This window comes from Xylona heveae, assembly GCF_001619985.1.
Source record: "Xylona heveae TC161 unplaced genomic scaffold L228scaffold_11, whole genome shotgun sequence".
Lineage (NCBI taxonomy): Eukaryota > Fungi > Ascomycota > Xylonomycetes > Xylonales > Xylonaceae > Xylona > Xylona heveae.
The window spans coordinates 1-19,652 of NW_017264203.1; the positions used below are offsets into that span (position 1 = coordinate 1).

Below are 19,652 nucleotides of genomic sequence, written 5' to 3' on the forward strand. Positions count from 1 at the left end.
ACTGCAGTAACAAATTAAACTATGGTTTGATAAATTCTTACTATATAAATTCCTAAGTCTAACCCTTTGGAAAAAGTAGAAAAACCCTCTATAATTAATTTTCCAAACTAGAACTTTTATAAAGATAATACTAAATAAAATCATGTTTTAGTCTCTTTATCAATATAGTAATATAATTTATTTTTTAAAATTTAATTATTTCTTGTATTTTATTTAACTACAATTATACATTTTACTTGTTTTTATTTAAAAAAAAATTAGTACTATGTATATCAAGGTCTAAGATCTATAAAACTATATATAGTATCTATCTTTAAGATATAAGGATATGTGTCCTCAGTAATGAGTCTTGTATACTACCATATAGATCTACATTGCTCTGATCTTGTTCCGACTGTCTACAGACTTATTTTCTGACAAAACGGCAGTAAATGTCTTGTCCAACCCATCGTTCGCCACTACCCTAATTATTGTCCATTACTACTTCATCTGACGTTGGCTGTTTATCCTCTTTTTCAGAAGAGCCGTCGGTAATGGCCTTGAGATCCTTGACGTTGCGAATATCTTTCCATCCAAGCCCCCAAGCGAATACCAAGACGGCAACGCTGACACCGAGACCAAGGTACATGACGTGATCGATGCTTTTGCTGTAGGCCGCGAGCACAGCAACTAGCTGTGATCCAGATACCAGCTTACGAATGGAGCGAACCCCGGCGGAGACGATGATATCCGGAGCATGGCCAATTTGTTCAGAGCGCTGCTGAAGCTGGTGTCGAAGGCTGTTGCTGAATATGGCGTTTGCAGCGATCAAAGAGGTGGCGGCTCCTATATTTTGCATAAAAATTATAATGGCCATCGCGAGGGGGATCTGCTCCGCAGGTACGAGGTTTTGTATGGCGATGTAGGGCTAGATCGAAGAAAGCGAGTCAGCGGATGATCATCATCCTGTCATCAAGTGTTGAACTTACAGCCGCGGCTGTGCAACCGCTTCCGACACCGTAAAGAATCTGGTATCCGATCCATTTTGCAACGGAGGTCGTCGGACTTAGTTGTGACAAGAGCCCATAGCCAATAGCCGATATGGAGGCTCCCACAAGAATGAATGGAAGATAGTAGCCCAAAACAGAGACTGTACAGCATCGGTGGTGGTCAGCCACCAAGAAGTCAATTGGGAATCACAAAATGCCGAGCGAAGATACTTACTCAAGACGCCAGAGACCATGGTAAACATGACCAACCCAAGTGTGATTGGGAGCATGTGCACGCCGCTCATCAATGGCGAATCATCGCGGATCGCCTGGAAAAAGATTGCAATGTAGAAATCAGCCACGAGGACACTGGAAAGGCTGAAAAACATGGTCATTGCAGTCGACCAGATGACGCGGTGTTTGAGCATGGCAAATGGCACCATGGCCCCGTCACCCTGACGATGCTCCCAGACCAGAAACAAGCCAAAGGTGACGGCAGCCCCAGCTAGCAAGCCAATTACAACCGAACTGTCCCATGAATATTGGTTACCGCCATACTGCAGACCCAGGAGGAACATGACGGCCGCGGGACAGATGAGAAAGAATCCAAGGAGATCCAGAGACTTAATGGCCGTGCCGAGAACCTCTAGAGCTGGACGCTTGGGTTTCGGTTCAGGTATATTGTTGAAGAGAAGAAAACCGCCGACGACGCCGCCCAAAGGGAGATTGATATAAAAGCCTAACACATAAAAGTTGGTTTTGGGGGGTTCTTCAAGGTAAGAGATGATTTAACGCACACCATCGCCACGACACGTTTGAGGTGAAAGCACCTCCGATGATGGGGCCCGTCGCAAGTCCCAGCTGGCCCATGCCCATGTTGAGCCCCATGAAAAGTGGTTGTCTCCTTGTTGGGAGGACGGCGGCAATGGTTGTCAGAGCACCGTTGGCCACCCCAGCAGAGCCCACGCCCGAGATGACACGGCCGATGATGAACATGGGTGACGACTGGGCCGCTCCGCATATGGCAGACCCAACCTCAAAGACGAAGAAGAAGGCAAGGAATGTCCACTGCATTATGTTCAATGTAAGCATGTATTTTTGTCACGGAGAGGAGGGGAGACAGGTAGAGGGAATATAGATCAAGACACGCCTTTGTGGAAAATTGACTGTATAGTTTGCCGCTCAAGGGTTGGAACGCTGCACTTCCAAGCTGATAGGCTCCACCATACCTGAGCAGGACGATTAGCATTTTGCCAACCACCTAAGTAGTATTGGTGGTTGTTAAGATAGATTCCGCATGTACTTACCAGCCGACGTCGACCAGAGAGTCAAACCGGGAGGTAATGGCAGGAGTAGCTGTGGAAATGACAGCAAGGTCCAGAAAAAATAGGAAATAAGCCAGCGTAACTGATGTAAGGATAAGGTAAAGAGGAAGCCCCGATGGATATTTGTACTTGGGCTCTGCGTCGTCGCTGGAAGCTTTCTTGTGAATCCTTTCTTGCTTCTGCACGGAGGTGAGCTGCCAAGACTCAGACGATTCTGTGGCATCGAGAGGCCTATCGAGAGTTTGAGGTGTCGTTTCAGGCATTGTAAGATATGATTTTAATTCAAGCGCCAATTGCTGCAATTAAAGGACGTGTGGAACTGCCAGTAGGAGACCATTTTCGGTACAGGACCGTGATGAATATATAGGATGAAACATCCTTGTGCGGCCTTTTCATCTCTTTCGGTCATTTCCCAATTACAAATGCAATGCATTTGTTCAATTCCAGAGCTTTGATTGTGCTTTCATGATTCGGAATGACATCCAAAGCCGGTCGGAATGATATTGAGCCGTCTCGCAGGACCACCCTAACCCACCCGGATCGGACCCTGCCTGTCTCCGCAAAGCTGCTCTCGGGATTTAAAATGTCCGGTCCAGCGCTAAATGGGATGGTACCTGCTTAAGTCAAATATTTAACCTGAACGGGAATGTAACAAAGTCTATCCGGGTCTCAAGGTTGATTATTGTGACCTCCTGGTAAGAGGCTGAGTAACGGAAGCATGCTATAAGGTAAGAAAACCAACTTCAATTATAAAGGGTCGCTAACTATAGTTATTTAACCTCAACGCTTTAGTTAGCTTTATTTAGAGCCCTTTGTACCCTGGCGTTCTAGCAGGGTCAGCAATTAAATCACCCTGCGCAAGAAAGCTATCTGTGTATCATACTTCAAAATTTTGTCTTCCAAACCTTCCCGTGCTCTGCCTCAATTTCCTCAATCAGCTGGTGTATTTCTGTTGATTTACTTCTAGTATTCCGGTCGACCTCGGGGTGCTTGCTAAACTCTTCAAATCGGCTCTTCCATAGTGCCCACCTTTCCGGACATAAGGCGTACTTCCGTCCCTTTTCATCCCGAGGCTTTTCGTCCCACAGCGGTCCTCCTGCATAAGCCTGATACTCATAGGAACCATATAGATGGCGACCACCATGCCTGATCCACTCGGCGGCTTCAGCGACGTGGAGTGCAAGGTCGGCATCGGTCGCGGGGTTGCTACTAAACCGGGCGTCCTTAGCTCCCCAACTGAAAGCAAAACCTGATTTTTGGCCCTCAATTTGATATGTCCCCTCCAGACACTTTGCCACGTCCCATATACAAAGAAACTCGATACCTCCCATTGCACCACTGCCCATCAAGCGTGCACCGAATCCTCGCAGGTTCAATTGACGCCGGTTTCGAGAATCCGAATCCCATCCCTCCTCGTCGGCCTTCATATCATTTCCATCTGCCATGCTTATGAGTACTTGTTTAATTTTTTTCGCGTTTGGTCATATTTCTGCAGCTCTTACCAGATAAGGCTCGAAATATTTTGGGGAACTCGGAACTACTGTTCAACCATAATGGAAATGAGCCAAGTTGTTCGTGCTTTGTATGTATGATCGGCTGCCACGGTGATGTTTTGAGAGCCTTCACGAGCTCGACCAGCTTATCCTGAGCGCAATCCGTATATGGAATCTGCCATGCAATTTTGCAGATTTCATCCCAGAACCATAAGTGGAATCCTCGCCAGCGGTTTTCCAAGTACTCATCGAGTGCGTCTTCAATACTCTCCTCCCCTTCCTCCATTGTCTCTGCCAGCTGGGCCTTTCTCTGGCTTAGTTCTTCGGCAGTCAGCGACATGGCGTAGAGAGAGTTCAGTTTTTCTACGGCGTCCGAGAGGGCATGAGGAGAATTCGATTGTACATAATCGTGAACGACATGAAATAATTTAAGATCGTCTTCATCTGGCTCGATAGCTTCCGTTTGAAGCTGTAGCTGAGACATGACTCTTAATCGATTCTCTGCAATGTATCGAACAAGATATATGCTTTCTGGCTGTTGTTCCCCGAAGAGTTGAGGGAGCACCTATGTGCGACATGTTTTGGTCGGTCGGATAAGTATGATCGGTGATGTTAATTATTACCCCATTGAATTCCTGTGACACATACAGTCGGCTTTGAACCCCATTATTAAAAGACTGCTCGCTGTAATAATTCGGTCAGCTTAGCCCCATTCTGAACGCCCACGAGCATTCTTGTCTAGTCTTAATATTAGTGTCTCCTTGGCGATACTCGAGAGCTGCAAATAGCGAAGAATTCAGTAGATTAAAATGACGACCTATTCCTCCCTGCCTAATAGAGCTGATTCCGTATAATTTCAGTGGGCTAGGCGTTCTGAATTATGAAGCATGAAAAGGAGTTTTTATCCCCTCTCTGGTTCTAATCGTGGTCGGCATGTCATGTAGAGTTATTACTCTTGCAGACTTTGCTAGTGATCAATATTTAAGAGACAGTGTTACAGTCGAGGTTTGTAGTAGGAAGGTTTAAATTATTATATGGAGAGAATTGGTAAAGGTGTTCAATGGGCACTCTATAGGGATGTCTCTTGTCACCAACAAAAATTTCATTGTAGCGGTATTTACAAGTGCTATATACAAGTAGATCAGTGATTTTTGTCGGGATTTGTTGTTTTAAATGGCCCGGCTTGAGCAGCCATGTTAATTTAATAAAATTCTATCTATTCTTTCTGGAAACATGGCAGCGTGGATCTTCAGCTAGAGGCAGAGGCTCGTTCGTCATCTGCGGAATGCCACTCCAATGATCACCGCCATTAAAAGGTGCAACACGGCCAGCTGTAATGGTTCCCTTATTATTATTATCGTATACTTGAAACCAATGGCCAGCTGCACGCATGGACCCGCTCATGTAGCACGAGACCTCGTCGTAAAGTTGTCTGTAGTCATAGGTTGTAGATAGAATGCCTCCATCGGCTGTATTGAAATCTACAGCAAAGTCGATCCCGCCCCAGGTAAAATACTGTGAGCCATACCATCTTTTCTCATTCTCTATATTTCCCTGTTCTGCTACCGGAGCACTGCCGTTGCCAAAACCAAACTTAAACCACGGTCCTTCGGTAGTGTTTCCCAAGTATGTAAAGTGCATTGGGTAACCACGGGGATCGGTGAAGCCAAATACTGGACGCGAGTTGCTAGCACTGGCATCCCGACGCTGAGCGCTGGTAGCATTTTTGCTGTCTCCAGTATCGATTGAAGGAGTACTATAAAAGCCAAGATGCTCTACTGGCATACCAATGATGTCTGAAAGCTCTTGGAGAAGCTGATAATCAACATCATCACGCTTCCACCCTCCAATCTGGACGCCATTGTTGTTCATCCATTGCTGGATATGTCCTAAACGTACACCAGACTGGTATATAGCACCTCCATACATGACGGCTGTAGCGATTGCACCACAGACGCAAGAGAATTGATTTGTCTGGCTTTGGTCAAAGTCTCGACACGAGCTAACAATGGATAACCAAGAGTTTGCCTGGTTGACAAGGGTAACCCCAATCATTGCAACCACAAACCAAAGATAGCGGTCTCGTTCTTCAATTTCTGTGATGGCAGCTATACAGGGATTAGAACTTTAACAATATCACTTTCCACCACTATGGAATACTGAGTCTGTGGATTTGGTTTTAGCTTGGGCAATCGGAAACTTACATGCATGACTCGACTCCGGCAATGCGATATCAGTAACCGTAGCTCGAACAGCAAGGCCAGCTTTCTCATTTTTATGAGACTGCCAATCTTCTTCATTTGGAATTGGCTGATGTGCGCCCACCAACGGCGGCTGTGGAATAATCGAAGCACAAACCTCAGGGCTATAGTCCCGAAGCTTAGGCGTGCAGGGGAAAGCAATTAATCTGTACGATAAGACCAGGTTTGCAATGACAATGACAACAAGAAGATATAAGCCTGCTCGTGCTTGGCGGAGGTATTTTTGCAGTTGTTGAACGTCTTCCCGGTGATGGTCCGTTAGGTAGGATGATTTCGGACTCATATTGAACGGTATATGAACTAATTGAGGCAATTGATAGCATAGATAATACTCGATGACGGCTGCAAAGAATGCAGCAGAGATCATGACATTTTATACAAGTTTTTGGTTCGTTTGCCATGGTCTCCACTCCAGTCGCATGAGTGTTGAGTTGGAGTGGAGATTTGGTTGTTGTTCGAAGCAATGCATCTGTATTCCCATTAGTAAAATACGAGAAAGAAATAAAACTTTCTTTAAAAGCTCCACTACTGAAGCAAAACGGTTCCACCTTCGGCCAAACGTCTTGCCTGACACGGGAAGCTCATCCGACTGTACTGCAAGCAATCCTTGCTGCCAAGATAGACTATCTGTATAGCCGACTATCTCCGTAGTGGCTCGAGGGTTATTATCATTAGGCTGACGGGTATGATAGTTCTCATTTAGCTACTTACGGTAGATCAATAGCAACATCATTGTATCAAGAATTTGCAGAGAAGGAGTAAGGGGAATTTTGAAATACGGTGGTTTAATTCCAAGTCCTGGGATGTTAACGAAGCCAAAGCAATGCGCGTCTGTGCATTCGTGCCAGCCAGCGGTGGAAGAGAAGCTTTGCTGGCTATCGGTCTGCAAGGGTCGGACCGAGTCGAGCACTAAACCCAACTAATTTCTGGCTACTGTAGTTCATTGTGACAGTGCACTCAGACCTAAACTGCGACCGGAAAGGTTTCTCTTGGCTGAACAGGAAACATTCCGATAATGTATTGAATAGTAATTTACGCAAACAACGAATACAGGGCTCATTTGATGGCAGTACATTATTTCCTTTCAACAGCCTATTAAAACCACATCAAAGCTTTCCACGCCAGATTGGACTCCATCAACACTACTGTTGATGTCCTTGCAACGTCTTCTGCCTTCGAGTGTTAGCCATAAAGACAATATTCCCTGATAGACAAAGTTCTTCGGTGCTTACCATTTATTTCACCATCCAAATGTCTCGGTATGCAGCGAAATTTTATCTGCTTTGCCTCGCAAAACTCTGGACTGTGCCTTGGCAGTGGCATTGGACAGGTCAATTTTCAGACTTTCGGGACCGCAACCTATCATAGTATTAGAATTTATGCTAATCGTAAGAAAATGGAATAAAAGAATTTGAGTGCGTATAGCTAGGGAATGGTTGGGGAAGGGGACCAGAGACGGGAGCTAGAAAAATTGAACGAGTGACGGTACGAAAACATATACATCTTTAACACAATTTGATAATTTTTCCTCGCTCCAGTCAATGGTGCCCATGCAGAGGGAGAAAGTTAGTTACGTACCGTATATCATGATTCTTCTATGCCCTTCAAGTAAGCCAGGTAAGAGATCTGGTAGATATGGTCGCTCGGGATGTATGGATCTCAGCTCGTTGACAGTGTGTCGTATCACCGCAATAGAATCCTCTTGTGGCATCGCTGATGCAGCGGTTTCCGGCACAATTCTTGTGTTCGAATGTAATGCTGCGGCAGCTTCGACTTCATCCAACTTAAGAGATGCCTTTCGTGCCGGTACAGTCTCATTTTCGGAATCCTTACGGGCTGGAGGCAGCTGCAGGTTCGCAGACGAAGAGAGCTGTTGTGACTGTTGTCCCTTTTCCAGATCATGATCAGGCTCGTGAGTTTCATCAATAGCGAGTGATGATGATTTCGCTTCTTTGGCTACCAAGCTGCGATGGGGAGGTGGAACAATATCAGCCATGCCAGCTTTCCTGTTATTTCCTGTTACATAGAATTCCAATTTTACTCTTTCATGACCCGCCAGGCGCACGACTTGCGCAAGGTCAGAAGTAATCCATTCAAGGTGGTCGGGATGTCTGACCATCCATATGAGATGAATCACCTTAACCCGGGACGTATGTTCCTCCCTGCCATTGTAGCCGTGAGATTTTCCGTCATCAGATGGACGGTCTTCTCTCTCTGAAGATGGGGTCGTTGGTGTTTGGCTGGTGTGACGCATCCTCCGCGCAAGGTGCAACATCCATGGCATACATGACGCGACTCCACCTCCGCCTGCTACGAATACCACACAATCGTACAGACTTGACAAATCTTCCACGATTCCGCCGTACGGTCCATCAACGTGTACCGAGAAGATACCATCTGCATCGAACATAGCGGAGGACTTATCATCCTTAGCAATTTCGGCACAAGTATGATCTTCCAGACGCCGGGTTAGGCCATTGTATGAGCGAATATAAAATGTCATTCGCTGAACATCTCCATAGCAGCTCACTTCATCCTCTTCTTTCGAAGTCCCATGTAGGCCGTGCCTACAGCATGGTACAGAAGCAATCGTGAACGGATGGTTCTGAAGCATCGACAAATGCGGAAAGCGTAGCCAGCAATGCTGGCCGGGTGTCCAGACAAAATCCACTGGACCAAAAATATTCACTTTTGTCATGTCTCCCGGAAGCACGACCGCTTGGGCAGGGAACCCACGATACCATGTCCCCGATCGTAGAATATTGAAGGTCTGCCATTTGACAAGTAAACGACCCACAATCGATGCAAGATAGACTGCTAATGTAGCCCAAAGGTAGGCCCATGAGTCAAGTTCTTGTCCGGCGTGCCAAAACATCAGGCCCAGATATACAATATAAAGCAATATATGAAGACGGTAGAAGAGGTTATATGCATAGCGTCGAATCCAAGGAATGGATAGAAGGCAAAGTCCGACGAGCATGCCGAGTGCAGGGGTGCCGGTGAACTAAGCAAGGAAAAATATTGAAGTTAGCATAAGTATATTGATATGGGAAATGCAAATCATTTTGACCGTAGGAGACTCATTATAGAATTATGTGATAGGAGGGAAAGGTAATTCAATCAATAAATAAAATTAGACATACTTCATACGCTCCCTTTTTATAAAACTGCTTTCTTAGTGCCTCTGCTCCTCCATCCCGTATTGGCGCCACAATAAAAGGAACAGTGTGCACAATACTCAAAAATAAACACATGTACGATGTGTAGCGGTGTAGAACGTTCAGCTTCTCGTGGCTGATCCCCGTCAACATGCTGACCAAGTTTACTTTGCCTGCCAATGCAACAATGATGGGCGTTAAAGCAATGGCCATGAGACCCGTCCGGACAGCGAGAGGCGGGGAGCCAAATCCTCGATGAAGGCGATAGTACGGTCGTTGGACAAACGTCAGCAAGAGCAGATACAAGCATGTAAAAGCAACGAAGAGAAAAATGCCGACACTTGGGAGGCCAAGTGAGTCCCCGAAGCGGCCGCGGATACGCCGATAAGAGATAGACCGGATGATTGCAATGATTTTGTGCTGTACTCTGGTCGACTTGGACTTCTGGAGGCTCGGTGCCGAAGGAGACAAAGCTCTAGGATATTGATTCCGAAGTAATTTGGTTCCATACACTAGCATCCCTAAACCAAGGGCGACGATATAGTACCAGGTTACATAATGGCCGTAGAGAAATTGAGATGCCCAAGAGATTTGTTGTTGAGATGCAAGGTGGGCGGCCTTGTACGCTGCGCAGGCATCGCTATTGCATCTTGGGTCGGTAAGAGGGAGATTGGTGATATTCGAATTTGAGTTCGGTGACATATCCATCATAACATTCCTCTCGGTGAAGGCAGTCGTATATTGCTGAATTTGAAGCAGTTCAAAAAGAAATACGTCTGGAGTACTTCGCGAAATTCACCAGCGCTGGGCCGGCAAGAAGCGAAAGCTCAGAGTATTCTGTCACGGAATAGTAGAATTTCAAGGCAGGATTGATGCTTGCAAAACATTTCCTGCTACTAGGGATGTTCTGTACATTAAATAGCTTGATTTGATCTTCCGTACATGCACACTCAGTAAGCCCTATAGATCACCCACATACCCAATGACAGGAAGAAAGTCAAAGAGCGGCCTTCCCGATGGGTGATCATGCGGGAGAGCAAGTTCCAGGTGCTTTGGCCCACTGCGGGCAATTTTTCTTTGACCGTGTGCCATTAAAATCAAAGAATATGTCCAGCAGCATTGTGTAAAAAGTAACAAGCCTCGTAATCATCCGCTGCCCGGAAAATGGTGAATATCAAACCCGGAAAATGTAGGAATAAATGTATTGCATGTGGCTTGTTTACAATTGAAAAAGATTGGACCAGGAAACGATCCGGTGTGACGGTTCCGGATCTGATGCATTAATCGCTCGAAAATCATTTCTCTAGTGCAGCTGCTAGTAAGTCCATCGGGACAAGAATAATTGTATGGGGGACCTTGGTGTTGATATCGAAAATATAATTGAGGTGATCCGAGGGAAACTTGCTCAAACTTGCGCGTGTCAAATATCAAGCCCCACAAATTAGCCATGTCAAGCCCTGGAGCTAGTGATGCTTGTCCAGTCGATAGTTTGTACTGAGGTACCCCGCTGAAAATCATTAAACGTGTCGATGCACTAAAATATGCCATGGCTTGGCGGGTCACGTTTGGATTGAACAATTTCGAGAGCTTCTGCCCCGATGATACCCCTGTCGACCAAGCGTCGCACATAATCTGTTGTCCATTCTTGGCATCTTCGGTTTGTCGTCTGTTAGGAAAGTCAAAATAAGGGATCCAAAGACTTCGCTCAAGAGGTAAGCGTATATATCTACTTACATTATTTACAGGAGCCCTAAAGTTTTCGCTGATACGGGGCGGAGGAATCTGAGATGCCTGGTGCTCTAGATTATCTTGCGGTCTGTCATCGATGCTTTGCTCGTTGCTTGTAGAATCAGCGACATTGTCTGCAGAGACCTCTCCGATCGGGAACATTTCATATGGCTCCGTAGTCATGGCTGGTGAGTAATTTCGCTTGAATTCGAGGACGAAGCCAGTCATCGGTGCTCCAACCACTTGAATCAATGTGCCTATATCAGGCTGACCATTCGAAGGAATAAATATTGCAAAATGTGCTCTCTGTCTCGAAGAATTCCGAGACGATATGAGGTAGATGGTTCTCGTTGCCATGATTGACGCTGATGGTAGTGAGGTCCGAGTAACGCTGTTTAATCGCGGATAGTTCGTTGTCGTTCTCCTAGGAGTTTTCCTTCTTAAACAACTCAGAGTTCAAGTAATAGGCAGCACCAAAAGGCCAACCGAGACAAATTGCAAGACGTACTTTAGGTATTTATACAGTACTAGGGCACGAAAACGTTCCCATCCAGGATCCCGACCGGTGGCCAACTTCAAACGCACATAACTTCCCAATCACATAATATGATTTATTTCTGAGCGATTAGAAAAATAGAGCATCATACATAGTATAATATAGTAAACAATTAAATTATTTCAATATTTAGTTGGTCCTCCATGTGCATCTATAACTGCCTGACAGCGATCATGCATGCTTGAAATCAGACTATCAAACAGACTCCGAGGCAAAGCAGACCACGCAGTTATACACATACCCCCTAAATCTTGCTCATTGACAGTATCCATGTCAAAGTCTTCCATTAATTCCCCTCCACGATTATATACCTCCTTTTTGAGAGGAAACCAGCTGTGTTCTATAGGGTTAAGATCTGGAGAATAAGGTGGCCAGTCAAGGAATGGAATTCCAGCATCCATCAGCCAGTTCCAGACAATTGTTGCTGTGTGTATGGGGGCATTATCCTGCATGAAAATATAGTCAGGATGTTGAGCCATAAAACCTGCAAGATTGGACTTTAAACACTGCAAATAAACATTGGCAGTAACACCCTTTTTTGCAGCCTCTGGATCTCCTCTCAAGACCTGGGCAGCGACAGGTGTATCACCACAAAATGCAGCCCATACCATGACCCTTTTTCCCTTCCATGGTCTGGCTCCAACAAGGTCTGGATTCCACTTTTCTTCTGGCCTCCAGAAGACCCATTGTCTGTCCTGGCCTTTCCCCTCCTCCACCAAGCATTCATCAGAGAAAACTACATTTCTCCATTGCCAGTCCTCCCAATTAACATGCTCCAGGGCAAATTCAAGCCATATAAGCCTATCTTCAGGTGAAAGAAAGGGCTTGAGGGGTTGTCTATGCTTCAAAATTCCATGTTCTTTGAGGTGCCTTTTGACAGTGCTCCAGGAGACAGTTGGCACAATGTTCTGGTTGATTTCCTGCAAAGTTTGAGTTGGCCAGGCCTGAGCACTAGTGACAAGTGCTTCATCCTGCTCTCTGGTAGTCTTCTTAGACTTTTTCCAGGGTCTCGAGACATTGTTGACACAGGAAGAAGCAAGTTTCTTAGTGTTGTATACAGTCTTCCGCGAAACTTTGTATTTGTCAGCTATCTCAGCTTGCGGAACTTTAAAATTGAGAGCACCAATAATCTCTGATCTTTGCTGAGCCGTCAGCTCTTTTCCGGGTTCTTTTGAGGCCATTTTTGCTGTAAAAATCGCGATAGAAAGTTGTTGACATGGTGGATGGGTCCGACATTTTCGTGGTGTTGAGGGTGTAATTTCGCGCGCATTCCAATGGGTAAATATTGGTGACCCCTGACTGAATGGACGCCTCGATTTTGCTCTCAAAGCTTAGGGATGTCACTGTGTTTTTTAACCGAAGGGAGAGTACTGTAACTCGCTCCCCTGCTCGTGCAAGCCTGCGTTTGATACCCTGCCCGCTAGAGAAAGTAGTACAACAGTACGATATCGAACAGTCGTTGAATTGAATACTTCAAGATATTATCATCTATTTCTAGGCTTTCATTTCTGTTGACCTTTTTTGTGCCCGGGAAGGTTCGAAAGCGCAGCCAAATGGACAGTCATAATTTGTTTGTACTTAAGAACGATTGGGCAATTCCGAAATTCTTAATTCAGCTGGAAAAACGCATTTCACTGCATCGGTGACAAGATCTATATGAATATATTATTCTAGATCAATTAAGATGGAAGGCTAGTGTGTCTCAACAGAAGGCCAATTCTACCTCGACGAAATTATAAGAAAAACCTTAAAGGGTGAGGACGATAAGAGAATCCGTAAACACGAATCCTATCACTCGCTCATCCCAACCCTTACTCATCACTGCCCCATTTCTGTACATGCCTTTGATAGACTGGTGTTGAACCGGGCTGATGCGCAACAATTGTTTGGCCAGTAGAATTTTCTCGACCCGCTCGGTCTTTGGGCCACCCTTTGACCTTCTGGCCTGGAAGGACCCAGGCACGGTTGCACACGCGGTCGAGCATGGCATGCTGGATGCGAAAGAACCACGACATATTCCAGGTACCGAAAGGCGAGGAGCCAGAACCATGCAGGCCATAGCCATTAGGATCGTACGTAACGGGTTGGCCAAAGTTGGGATCGTAAAGAGATGGTGTTGCATTTCCTTGCTCTTGATTATCTTCATCGGATGATGGTATGGAGCGAAGTGGTGAAGGAGTAGTATCAGTCTCATGATTGTGCTTCAGCCTAAATTTATTAATAGGCCACTGATATACCCAGTTAACATGGATTGCCAAGTGCAATGTTTTTTCAGAAGAAGAGGAAGGATCCAAGGATTCTTGGCCAGACGAGCCGAGTACAAGCTTGGTTACAGTGTCACCTGAATGCGTAGCAACTGTGACATGGCCAGCATAATAAATCTCCATTGCAAGCTCGTGGATAAACAGCTCCACAGTGTCATTGTCAGTATGTCGTGGAGAAGTATTCTTGTGGATTGTAAGTCTACGGAAATAATTAGCCCACGCCTCGTCAGGCAGAAGAATATTATTACTTGCATTTTTGATGGGTATCCAGACGCTGCCAAAAAACAACTGCATAAAGCCTCCAGTTGCTGACGATTTAACCTCGGAACTGGATTTGCAACCGTTTCCGCGGTGTTGTTATTCATTGATTCCATTAGAAGGCTTTCCGGAGAAGACTTATTCTCGGCCGATGATTTTGATAAAGTGTCGTCTTGTAGAAAGGCTTCGACAGTTTGCAGACGTCTGATCTCAGAACAGTCGACTTTGAAATCAAAATCAATTGTTTCTGCACCAGCAACTGCTTCGGTGCTTGTCCTAGAATCATCCTTATTGATGTTCTGGTCATCTTCTTCTCTGTGCTGCGTCACAAAATGTGTCCCGCGAACAGCTAGGAATGGCCTGGGCGGCTTAGACACAATCTCTGCGTCAACAAAACTCGCCAACGAGTTGACGGAAGATCCAAGCACCATAGACTCTTCCATAGGGACAACGAAAATCGAAGTATCGTCGGAATGGCTTGACTCGGCCATTTTCGTGCAGTGTATTTTTTGTCTGAATGGGAATGTTTCAGGCTGGATTGACAATGAGATATGTTCGAGTCTGTCGAGGACGGTTAAATTATAAACGACAAACGCTCCAATGATTGTAGTCCGCTGAAATCACGGGAAAAAGGGAAATACTGGCAATCAAAAAGAAATATGCATCCAAATAACAGAAATGTAGATGTCCGGGGGTAGGGCACTAAGACGGTAAAAGGCCTAACTAAGCACAGCCTCGCCAAATGGAAAGCCATAACCAACATAATTAGGCAGCCATCCACAAGCAGGACGGAATACCTACCGAGCTCGAGAGGGGCGAATGTCAAAAAGGGACGGGAAGCAGGGTTTCCCTGAAGCGGGAGAAAGCATGGCGGACCGCTCACGTTGTTTCACCCTCGCACGTTCGAGGCGGAGGTGACTGAGGTGGATTTAGCCCGGGTAAAAGTGGGACTCGGACAAAACCTCCGTTCCAAACAGAATCGAGAAAAAGAGACTTGCAGAAGGAAATGAGTCTTGATAATAATTGTGGCCGAGATACCCAGGCGGTTGCCAGAATGACTGTTGGCATCTTGTCATTGCGATGCAACCATTCAAGGAGGCGGTCGGGGCATTGCGGGTAGAGGAGTTCGTCATAGTGGATAGCTGTGGCACAGGGCATAATTAAGTGAGGCACAGTTGCATACCTTAGTTAGCTGAGGATTTGGTATCATGTCATCTCCACAGGCTGTGACCACGGCAGTGTGATTTGCGCAGATCACCGGTATGTTCCCGCGATCATGTGGCGGCACTGGATATTATGCACCTACCAGGTAGTCATTAGCGGTCGGCGACGACCGGATCCCACCAGCCATCGCGATGCAATTAAGCAACTCCGCCACAGGTACACAGCTTTCATTTGGGGGCCGCCTCGCGATCTGCCTACTTATCTACAATAGATCTTGATCATCGATTTTTCTGGTGGAGTCCCGGGCCGCTCGTCTACCGGAGGTAAACCGGTTCGATATCTCTAGATACAGGAACCTCCTCTAAAACAGTGGACTCCCCCTGCTTTTCAGTCAGCTTGTGGACCCCATTTTACCAAGCAATGGTCCCCGCAATATACGACTCAAATGCTTGTGTTATATTCCATGTTGGATTGCCATGGCAATTTCCCTTAGCTCAATGTAGATCTTCCATGAATTTGAACCACGGTTATAGTTCCGGCCCCACTGCCGCAGGATAACTGTTTTTCAAGACTATTATAGTGTCTTTCTTTAGCCACAGATCCATTCCACAACCCGACAAGGCTGTAATCAAGTGCTCTTTCTATGGATTTGTACCTTTCTATAGCTGCAAATTTCACAAATTATACATGCGAGTCATTACTGCAGAGAACTTTTGATCATCGTCTAACCACCACTCCCCATCAACCATTTCTAGCATCCTTGAGACTGCGCCACCGGAAGGCACAATATTCCGGAGTCCACCGTCGATCGCAGCCAAGTTCATGCATCTAGGCCAAGCCATTGTTAGCCTCGCCCGAGGGTTTATCATCCGAGTAAGATGGCCTTTGAGTGCCTTACCATCTCACTAATCAGTTTCCACTTATGTGTCGTCCAGTGATCGTGGGCGTGCTGGAGGGAGCTGATTTCCGTATCATTTACGGCGCGCAGCCGTCGCTGGAGCCGGCTGTATCTCATCTGCAAGGCAGCAGTCCGGATCTTTTTTCCCCATTTGCTCTGAAAGTATAATGCAATTTCCTTCCAAGACTTGCGCTCAACGTCTCGTAGAGATAACAAACGTTTCTCGTCTTCGGTCAAAGATATTGATGGTAAGGTGGTGGTCGTTGCATCACTCGTGGCAGGCGTAGATCTGCTATTGGCAAATCTACTGTGCTCCTCGCATTGAAGAACCTCTGATTGATCCGAACCAAAGTCGATATCTGACAACATCATATGTAGATCATTAAGTTGGGCCATCTCGTCGCTATGACATGAGATGTGATTTGACGTTGAGGATGAGGTAGTCTCGACTTGGTCATTCATTGTAGATTCTAAATTCTGAAATTTTCAGCCTTAATAATTACTTAAGAACTGCATATTATCGTTATGATGTTTGACGTACCGAACGGTCATACGGCATACACATACTGTGTATGCCACCTTGGCAAGCGGTGCCAGCAGCTGGCAATGTAATCGGAGACCAGGACACGTTTGACATTCTTTGTTTGCAGGTGCAAATTTGGGAGATAATTGATCGCTATGCTTTGCTCTGCCCAAGCAAGGGAAAGTCATGATGCTTCAACAAGTCACAATATAAACTATTGTCCTCTTGTGATGATGTATTGACAGTGCGGATTTATTTCCATTCTCAATTTCAGTAGAACCTGAGCTGCAAACTCAGCGAGACAATGGGAGAGACATCCCAAATCATTCCCGGCAGACGCTAGAGGTTTGACCCTTGACTGAAGCCCCTCTTCTCCATTAATAATGGCTTGCAAAGCTCAGATCATGTCAGTGCAGAAAAAAAAACAAAATCGATGTTCGTATTGACTTACGATTGTATGTCACAAGGATGGGGGTAGAGTTCTATGAAAGAATGGTTATCGCGTTACTTTGCAAAAGAGCGGAGTAGTACGTAAACGCTACTCAAGATAGCTCGTTGAGGGAAAGCAGGAACTGAAAGCGGCGGGGTTTGATTTGCGCCCGTTTTATCTTATTCCCTGTAATCAGAACACCCTTCTCGTAGAAGGATACCCGGCACTCAATACCTTAGGTAGTGAAATGCCTCCTGGGGTGTAGTCGCCGACTTTAACAGCTAAGTCGCCGACCTTCAACAACAGCCCAGGAACCCGAAGCTCATTACAGACACGAACTTGTAAGTAGTGTATTAGAGATGAAGTACCGATTGGTTCAAGCTCTTAACTAAGGTAGGTAACTTCGTTTAGCACTTGTACGTTTCATGGATTTCCAACTCTCGCTTTCAGGGGCGAAGGTCTATTCAGGGAGGTCTAAACACTGATCGCCGGGGTGCTACTGGAGATCGGTGGGTTGGAAGTTAAGCTAGCATTATCACTAATCAACCACCTATGTTCCTTGGTAAAAGCTGCGAGCAAACATCTTTGGCATTGTAACTATTAGATCATTAATTGGTCTGTGCTTGATTCGGGTAGGCTCAGACAATAGATGAGTGATATAGCCTTTGCTTCTAATTCTCTGGAGGGATTCTCACGCAAGACTGAACTCGTTACGGTTGGGTTTGCTCGATACTCAAGAGGTGTTTTAGGAGAAAATATATTGCATCCATTCTCAAGAAGTCAAGCTAGCTAACATATAAACAATATCAGGTATGTACGCTGAATCAAGTATATCGACCGAAGCTCTGTTGAGAATAGATTGGCTCCTGTTCAAGTCCTCCACCATGTAACGGAATCACCAGGATTGATACCCTAGGCAGAGCACTCATACGGGTATGGAGGCAACTCCTCACCGCTTGGGAACAGACCGGCCTGATGGTTTCCAGTGTTGTTACCGTCACTGTCCAGCACTGCACCAGATTTTCCCTCATTGACACAGCCAGAGATGACATTCTGCAATACATCCGCTATACCGCTCCCACTGATTGTCCAAGTGTCACACTCAGACTGGATCGTTGCCTTGCAGCTACCATAATCAAAGTTGATAGGGTTTTCTGGTGAAATATTGAAATTCTCGCTGCCAAATTCGCTAATTTGAGAAACTAGCTTGTTGCAGTCATCAATACTTGGGCCAGCATCCTCGTCCTATCAAAAGCGTTAGCAAAGGGATTTATATTGTAAACACCAGTATATGCTCTTATGGAAATACATACAAAGCATTCCAGGACGTCACGCTTTGCCAAAGCATTGGGTGTGTTGAGCCCTGAGCGCTTGGAAAGATGCTAAGAAACAAAGATTAGCAAACACTATCCCAAAGCAATTAGGATATTATCAAGAACATACAGCTACTCCAGCGCCATTACTTTGAGGCAAGCCAGAAACAAGTCCGGTTGCGAGGGTAACAAGGAGAAATGAAACGCTTGCAAGCTTCATTTTGTAGAGTATGGACAGTTGACGATTTAGAGAGTTATGAATAGAAAATGTAGTATGACTGCAGAGTATGGAATCAAGCTTTGAGCTGGCTTGACTTGAGTTTATATAGATGGCTCCACGGAGTGGATGCTCTAAGTACATCACCAAACCCAAGCAATTACTAATTTTTCCTAGTACTACAGTCATCCGTAAGGGAAGCGTGTGTTGGAACTAGTGTTATTGTAACATTACAAGTTGTATATTGGGCAGAATGATAAGAACGATTGGTTAGCATAGTATGTCTCTTGCAACTCAATAATACCTTGATGGCAGACTTTTGAGCGGGTATGGAGCATATGTTAGATGTTATGTTGGCTGTTGGATCTGGCCCGCAGATTGTTAGATGTGATGTTGGTTGTTATCAGGCATATCATGTCAGGTATGCAAAAACTGGAGATTATAATGTCGTAAACTCAGCAATGCTTTTGAGACAGCATTTAGATATAAAGGTGTTCCCTGATCACAAGGTCAATCTCTTTAAACAAGCCATTCAATCTGTCTTTACTTTTCTTCTCAACTCTAAGAAATCAATCGAGTCTTGAGTACCGCGAATCTTCAAAATGAAGCTCCTCCAACTTCCTCTTGTATTCTTCGCAATCTTTGGCTTCAGCAGCATCGCCTTTGCCGATGACGCTAATGGATGCGTTAATTAGTATGGAACCTTATAAGAGAATCCCCAAAAGGAAATTTTACTGACATATTGGCAGTGCGGACCCAGATCACGGAATTCCAAACTACTGCTATTGCAATTCTGGTTAGTTCGAAGCAACATGAAGCGTGACAAGATGATTATTTGCCTTCTGGTATCTCTCTGTGAAACTCAGCAACTTACACCTTTCAGGCAACTGCTACATCGACACCGATGGTAGCTGCACTAATCTGGGCGCACAAATTTCTTGTCCCTACACACGTTAATTGCAACACACCACATATTGGAGGAGATGGGGAATCCTGGCAATAGAGAAAACGGTAGATATTTTTCTGGTTTCTACAATCATGTGTCCGATGATATGAATGTATAGCCTATCGCTAGTACCAATGATATTTGTCGTTC

General features: G+C 45.4%; 9 protein-coding genes across 9 annotated transcripts; all 9 read right to left on the reverse strand.

The window, feature by feature from the left end:
- Positions 1–332: 332 nt before the first annotated feature.
- L228DRAFT_285216 (putative MFS transporter) lies at positions 333–2,729 on the reverse strand. Its single transcript, XM_018336318.1, has 6 exons — positions 2,276–2,729; positions 2,074–2,197; positions 1,766–2,036; positions 1,204–1,707; positions 969–1,129; positions 333–907 (listed from the first exon to the last, which is right to left on the reverse strand). Exons 1-6 carry the CDS (start codon positions 2,554–2,556, stop codon positions 464–466), a joined length of 1,785 nt encoding a protein of 594 aa, XP_018185359.1. The 5' UTR covers positions 2,557–2,729; the 3' UTR covers positions 333–463.
- Positions 2,730–3,177: 448 nt separating this feature from the next.
- Positions 3,178–4,270, reverse strand: L228DRAFT_263156 (hypothetical protein; the record flags this gene model as incomplete). The annotated part of the gene is made up of 2 exons (XM_018334467.1): positions 3,178–3,731; positions 3,796–4,270. The coding sequence occupies 2 exons, from the start codon at positions 4,268–4,270 to the stop codon at positions 3,178–3,180; spliced, it is 1,029 nt and encodes a 342-aa protein (XP_018185360.1).
- A 623-nt stretch (positions 4,271–4,893) lies between these two features.
- On the reverse strand, positions 4,894–6,330 carry L228DRAFT_285218 (hypothetical protein; the record flags this gene model as incomplete). Its single annotated transcript, XM_018336319.1, has 2 exons — positions 4,894–5,894; positions 5,991–6,330. 2 exons carry the CDS (start codon positions 6,328–6,330, stop codon positions 4,999–5,001), a joined length of 1,236 nt encoding a protein of 411 aa, XP_018185361.1. The 3' UTR covers positions 4,894–4,998.
- A 104-nt stretch (positions 6,331–6,434) lies between these two features.
- On the reverse strand, positions 6,435–6,789 carry L228DRAFT_250233 (hypothetical protein; the record flags this gene model as incomplete). Its single annotated transcript, XM_018333270.1, has 2 exons — positions 6,759–6,789; positions 6,435–6,686 (listed from the first exon to the last, which is right to left on the reverse strand). Coding segments are annotated over exons 1-2 (254 nt in total), but the record flags the coding sequence as incomplete, so codon positions are not given.
- A 35-nt stretch (positions 6,790–6,824) lies between these two features.
- On the reverse strand, positions 6,825–10,063 carry L228DRAFT_223655 (hypothetical protein). The gene is made up of 4 exons (XM_018330330.1): positions 9,191–10,063; positions 7,626–9,051; positions 7,280–7,406; positions 6,825–7,216 (listed from the first exon to the last, which is right to left on the reverse strand). Exons 1-3 carry the CDS (start codon positions 9,914–9,916, stop codon positions 7,288–7,290), a joined length of 2,271 nt encoding a protein of 756 aa, XP_018185363.1. The 5' UTR covers positions 9,917–10,063; the 3' UTR covers positions 6,825–7,216; positions 7,280–7,287.
- Positions 10,064–10,252: 189 nt separating this feature from the next.
- Positions 10,253–11,288, reverse strand: L228DRAFT_250235 (hypothetical protein). Its single transcript, XM_018333271.1, has 2 exons — positions 10,940–11,288; positions 10,253–10,871 (listed from the first exon to the last, which is right to left on the reverse strand). Exons 1-2 carry the CDS (start codon positions 11,159–11,161, stop codon positions 10,740–10,742), a joined length of 354 nt encoding a protein of 117 aa, XP_018185364.1. The 5' UTR covers positions 11,162–11,288; the 3' UTR covers positions 10,253–10,739.
- Positions 11,289–13,178: 1,890 nt separating this feature from the next.
- Positions 13,179–14,873, reverse strand: L228DRAFT_250237 (hypothetical protein; the record flags this gene model as incomplete). The annotated part of the gene is made up of 2 exons (XM_018333272.1): positions 14,006–14,873; positions 13,179–13,952 (listed from the first exon to the last, which is right to left on the reverse strand). Coding segments are annotated over exons 1-2 (1,145 nt in total), but the record flags the coding sequence as incomplete, so codon positions are not given.
- Positions 14,874–15,916: 1,043 nt separating this feature from the next.
- L228DRAFT_270591 (hypothetical protein) lies at positions 15,917–16,469 on the reverse strand (the record flags this gene model as incomplete). The annotated part of the gene is made up of 2 exons (XM_018335426.1): positions 15,917–16,003; positions 16,074–16,469. The coding sequence occupies 2 exons, from the start codon at positions 16,467–16,469 to the stop codon at positions 15,917–15,919; spliced, it is 483 nt and encodes a 160-aa protein (XP_018185366.1).
- Positions 16,470–17,860: 1,391 nt separating this feature from the next.
- Positions 17,861–18,559, reverse strand: L228DRAFT_263161 (hypothetical protein; the record flags this gene model as incomplete). Its single annotated transcript, XM_018334468.1, has 3 exons — positions 17,861–18,271; positions 18,340–18,408; positions 18,470–18,559. The coding sequence occupies 3 exons, from the start codon at positions 18,557–18,559 to the stop codon at positions 17,939–17,941; spliced, it is 492 nt and encodes a 163-aa protein (XP_018185367.1). The 3' UTR covers positions 17,861–17,938.
- Positions 18,560–19,652: the final 1,093 nt, after the last annotated feature.

Coding starts and splice junctions, on each gene's coding strand:
- L228DRAFT_250235 (XM_018333271.1), bottom strand. CDS start 11,161: ATGACTGGCTTCGTCCTCGAATTCAAGCGAAATTACTCACCAGCCATG. Junction 10,872..10,939: donor TTAGGGCTCCTGTAAATAAT/GTAAGTAGATAT, acceptor CTTTCCTAACAG/ACGACAAACCGAAGATGCCA.
- L228DRAFT_285216 (XM_018336318.1), bottom strand. CDS start 2,556: ATGCCTGAAACGACACCTCAAACTCTCGATAGGCCTCTCGATGCCACA. Junction 2,198..2,275: donor TCTCTGGTCGACGTCGGCTG/GTAAGTACATGC, acceptor CGTCCTGCTCAG/GTATGGTGGAGCCTATCAGC. Junction 2,037..2,073: donor ACCTGTCTCCCCTCCTCTCC/GTGACAAAAATA, acceptor AACATAATGCAG/TGGACATTCCTTGCCTTCTT.
- L228DRAFT_223655 (XM_018330330.1), bottom strand. CDS start 9,916: ATGATGGATATGTCACCGAACTCAAATTCGAATATCACCAATCTCCCT. Junction 9,052..9,190: donor ATAAAAAGGGAGCGTATGAA/GTATGTCTAATT, acceptor TTCCTTGCTTAG/TTCACCGGCACCCCTGCACT. Junction 7,407..7,625: donor TAGAAGAATCATGATATACG/GTACGTAACTAA, acceptor ATACTATGATAG/GTTGCGGTCCCGAAAGTCTG.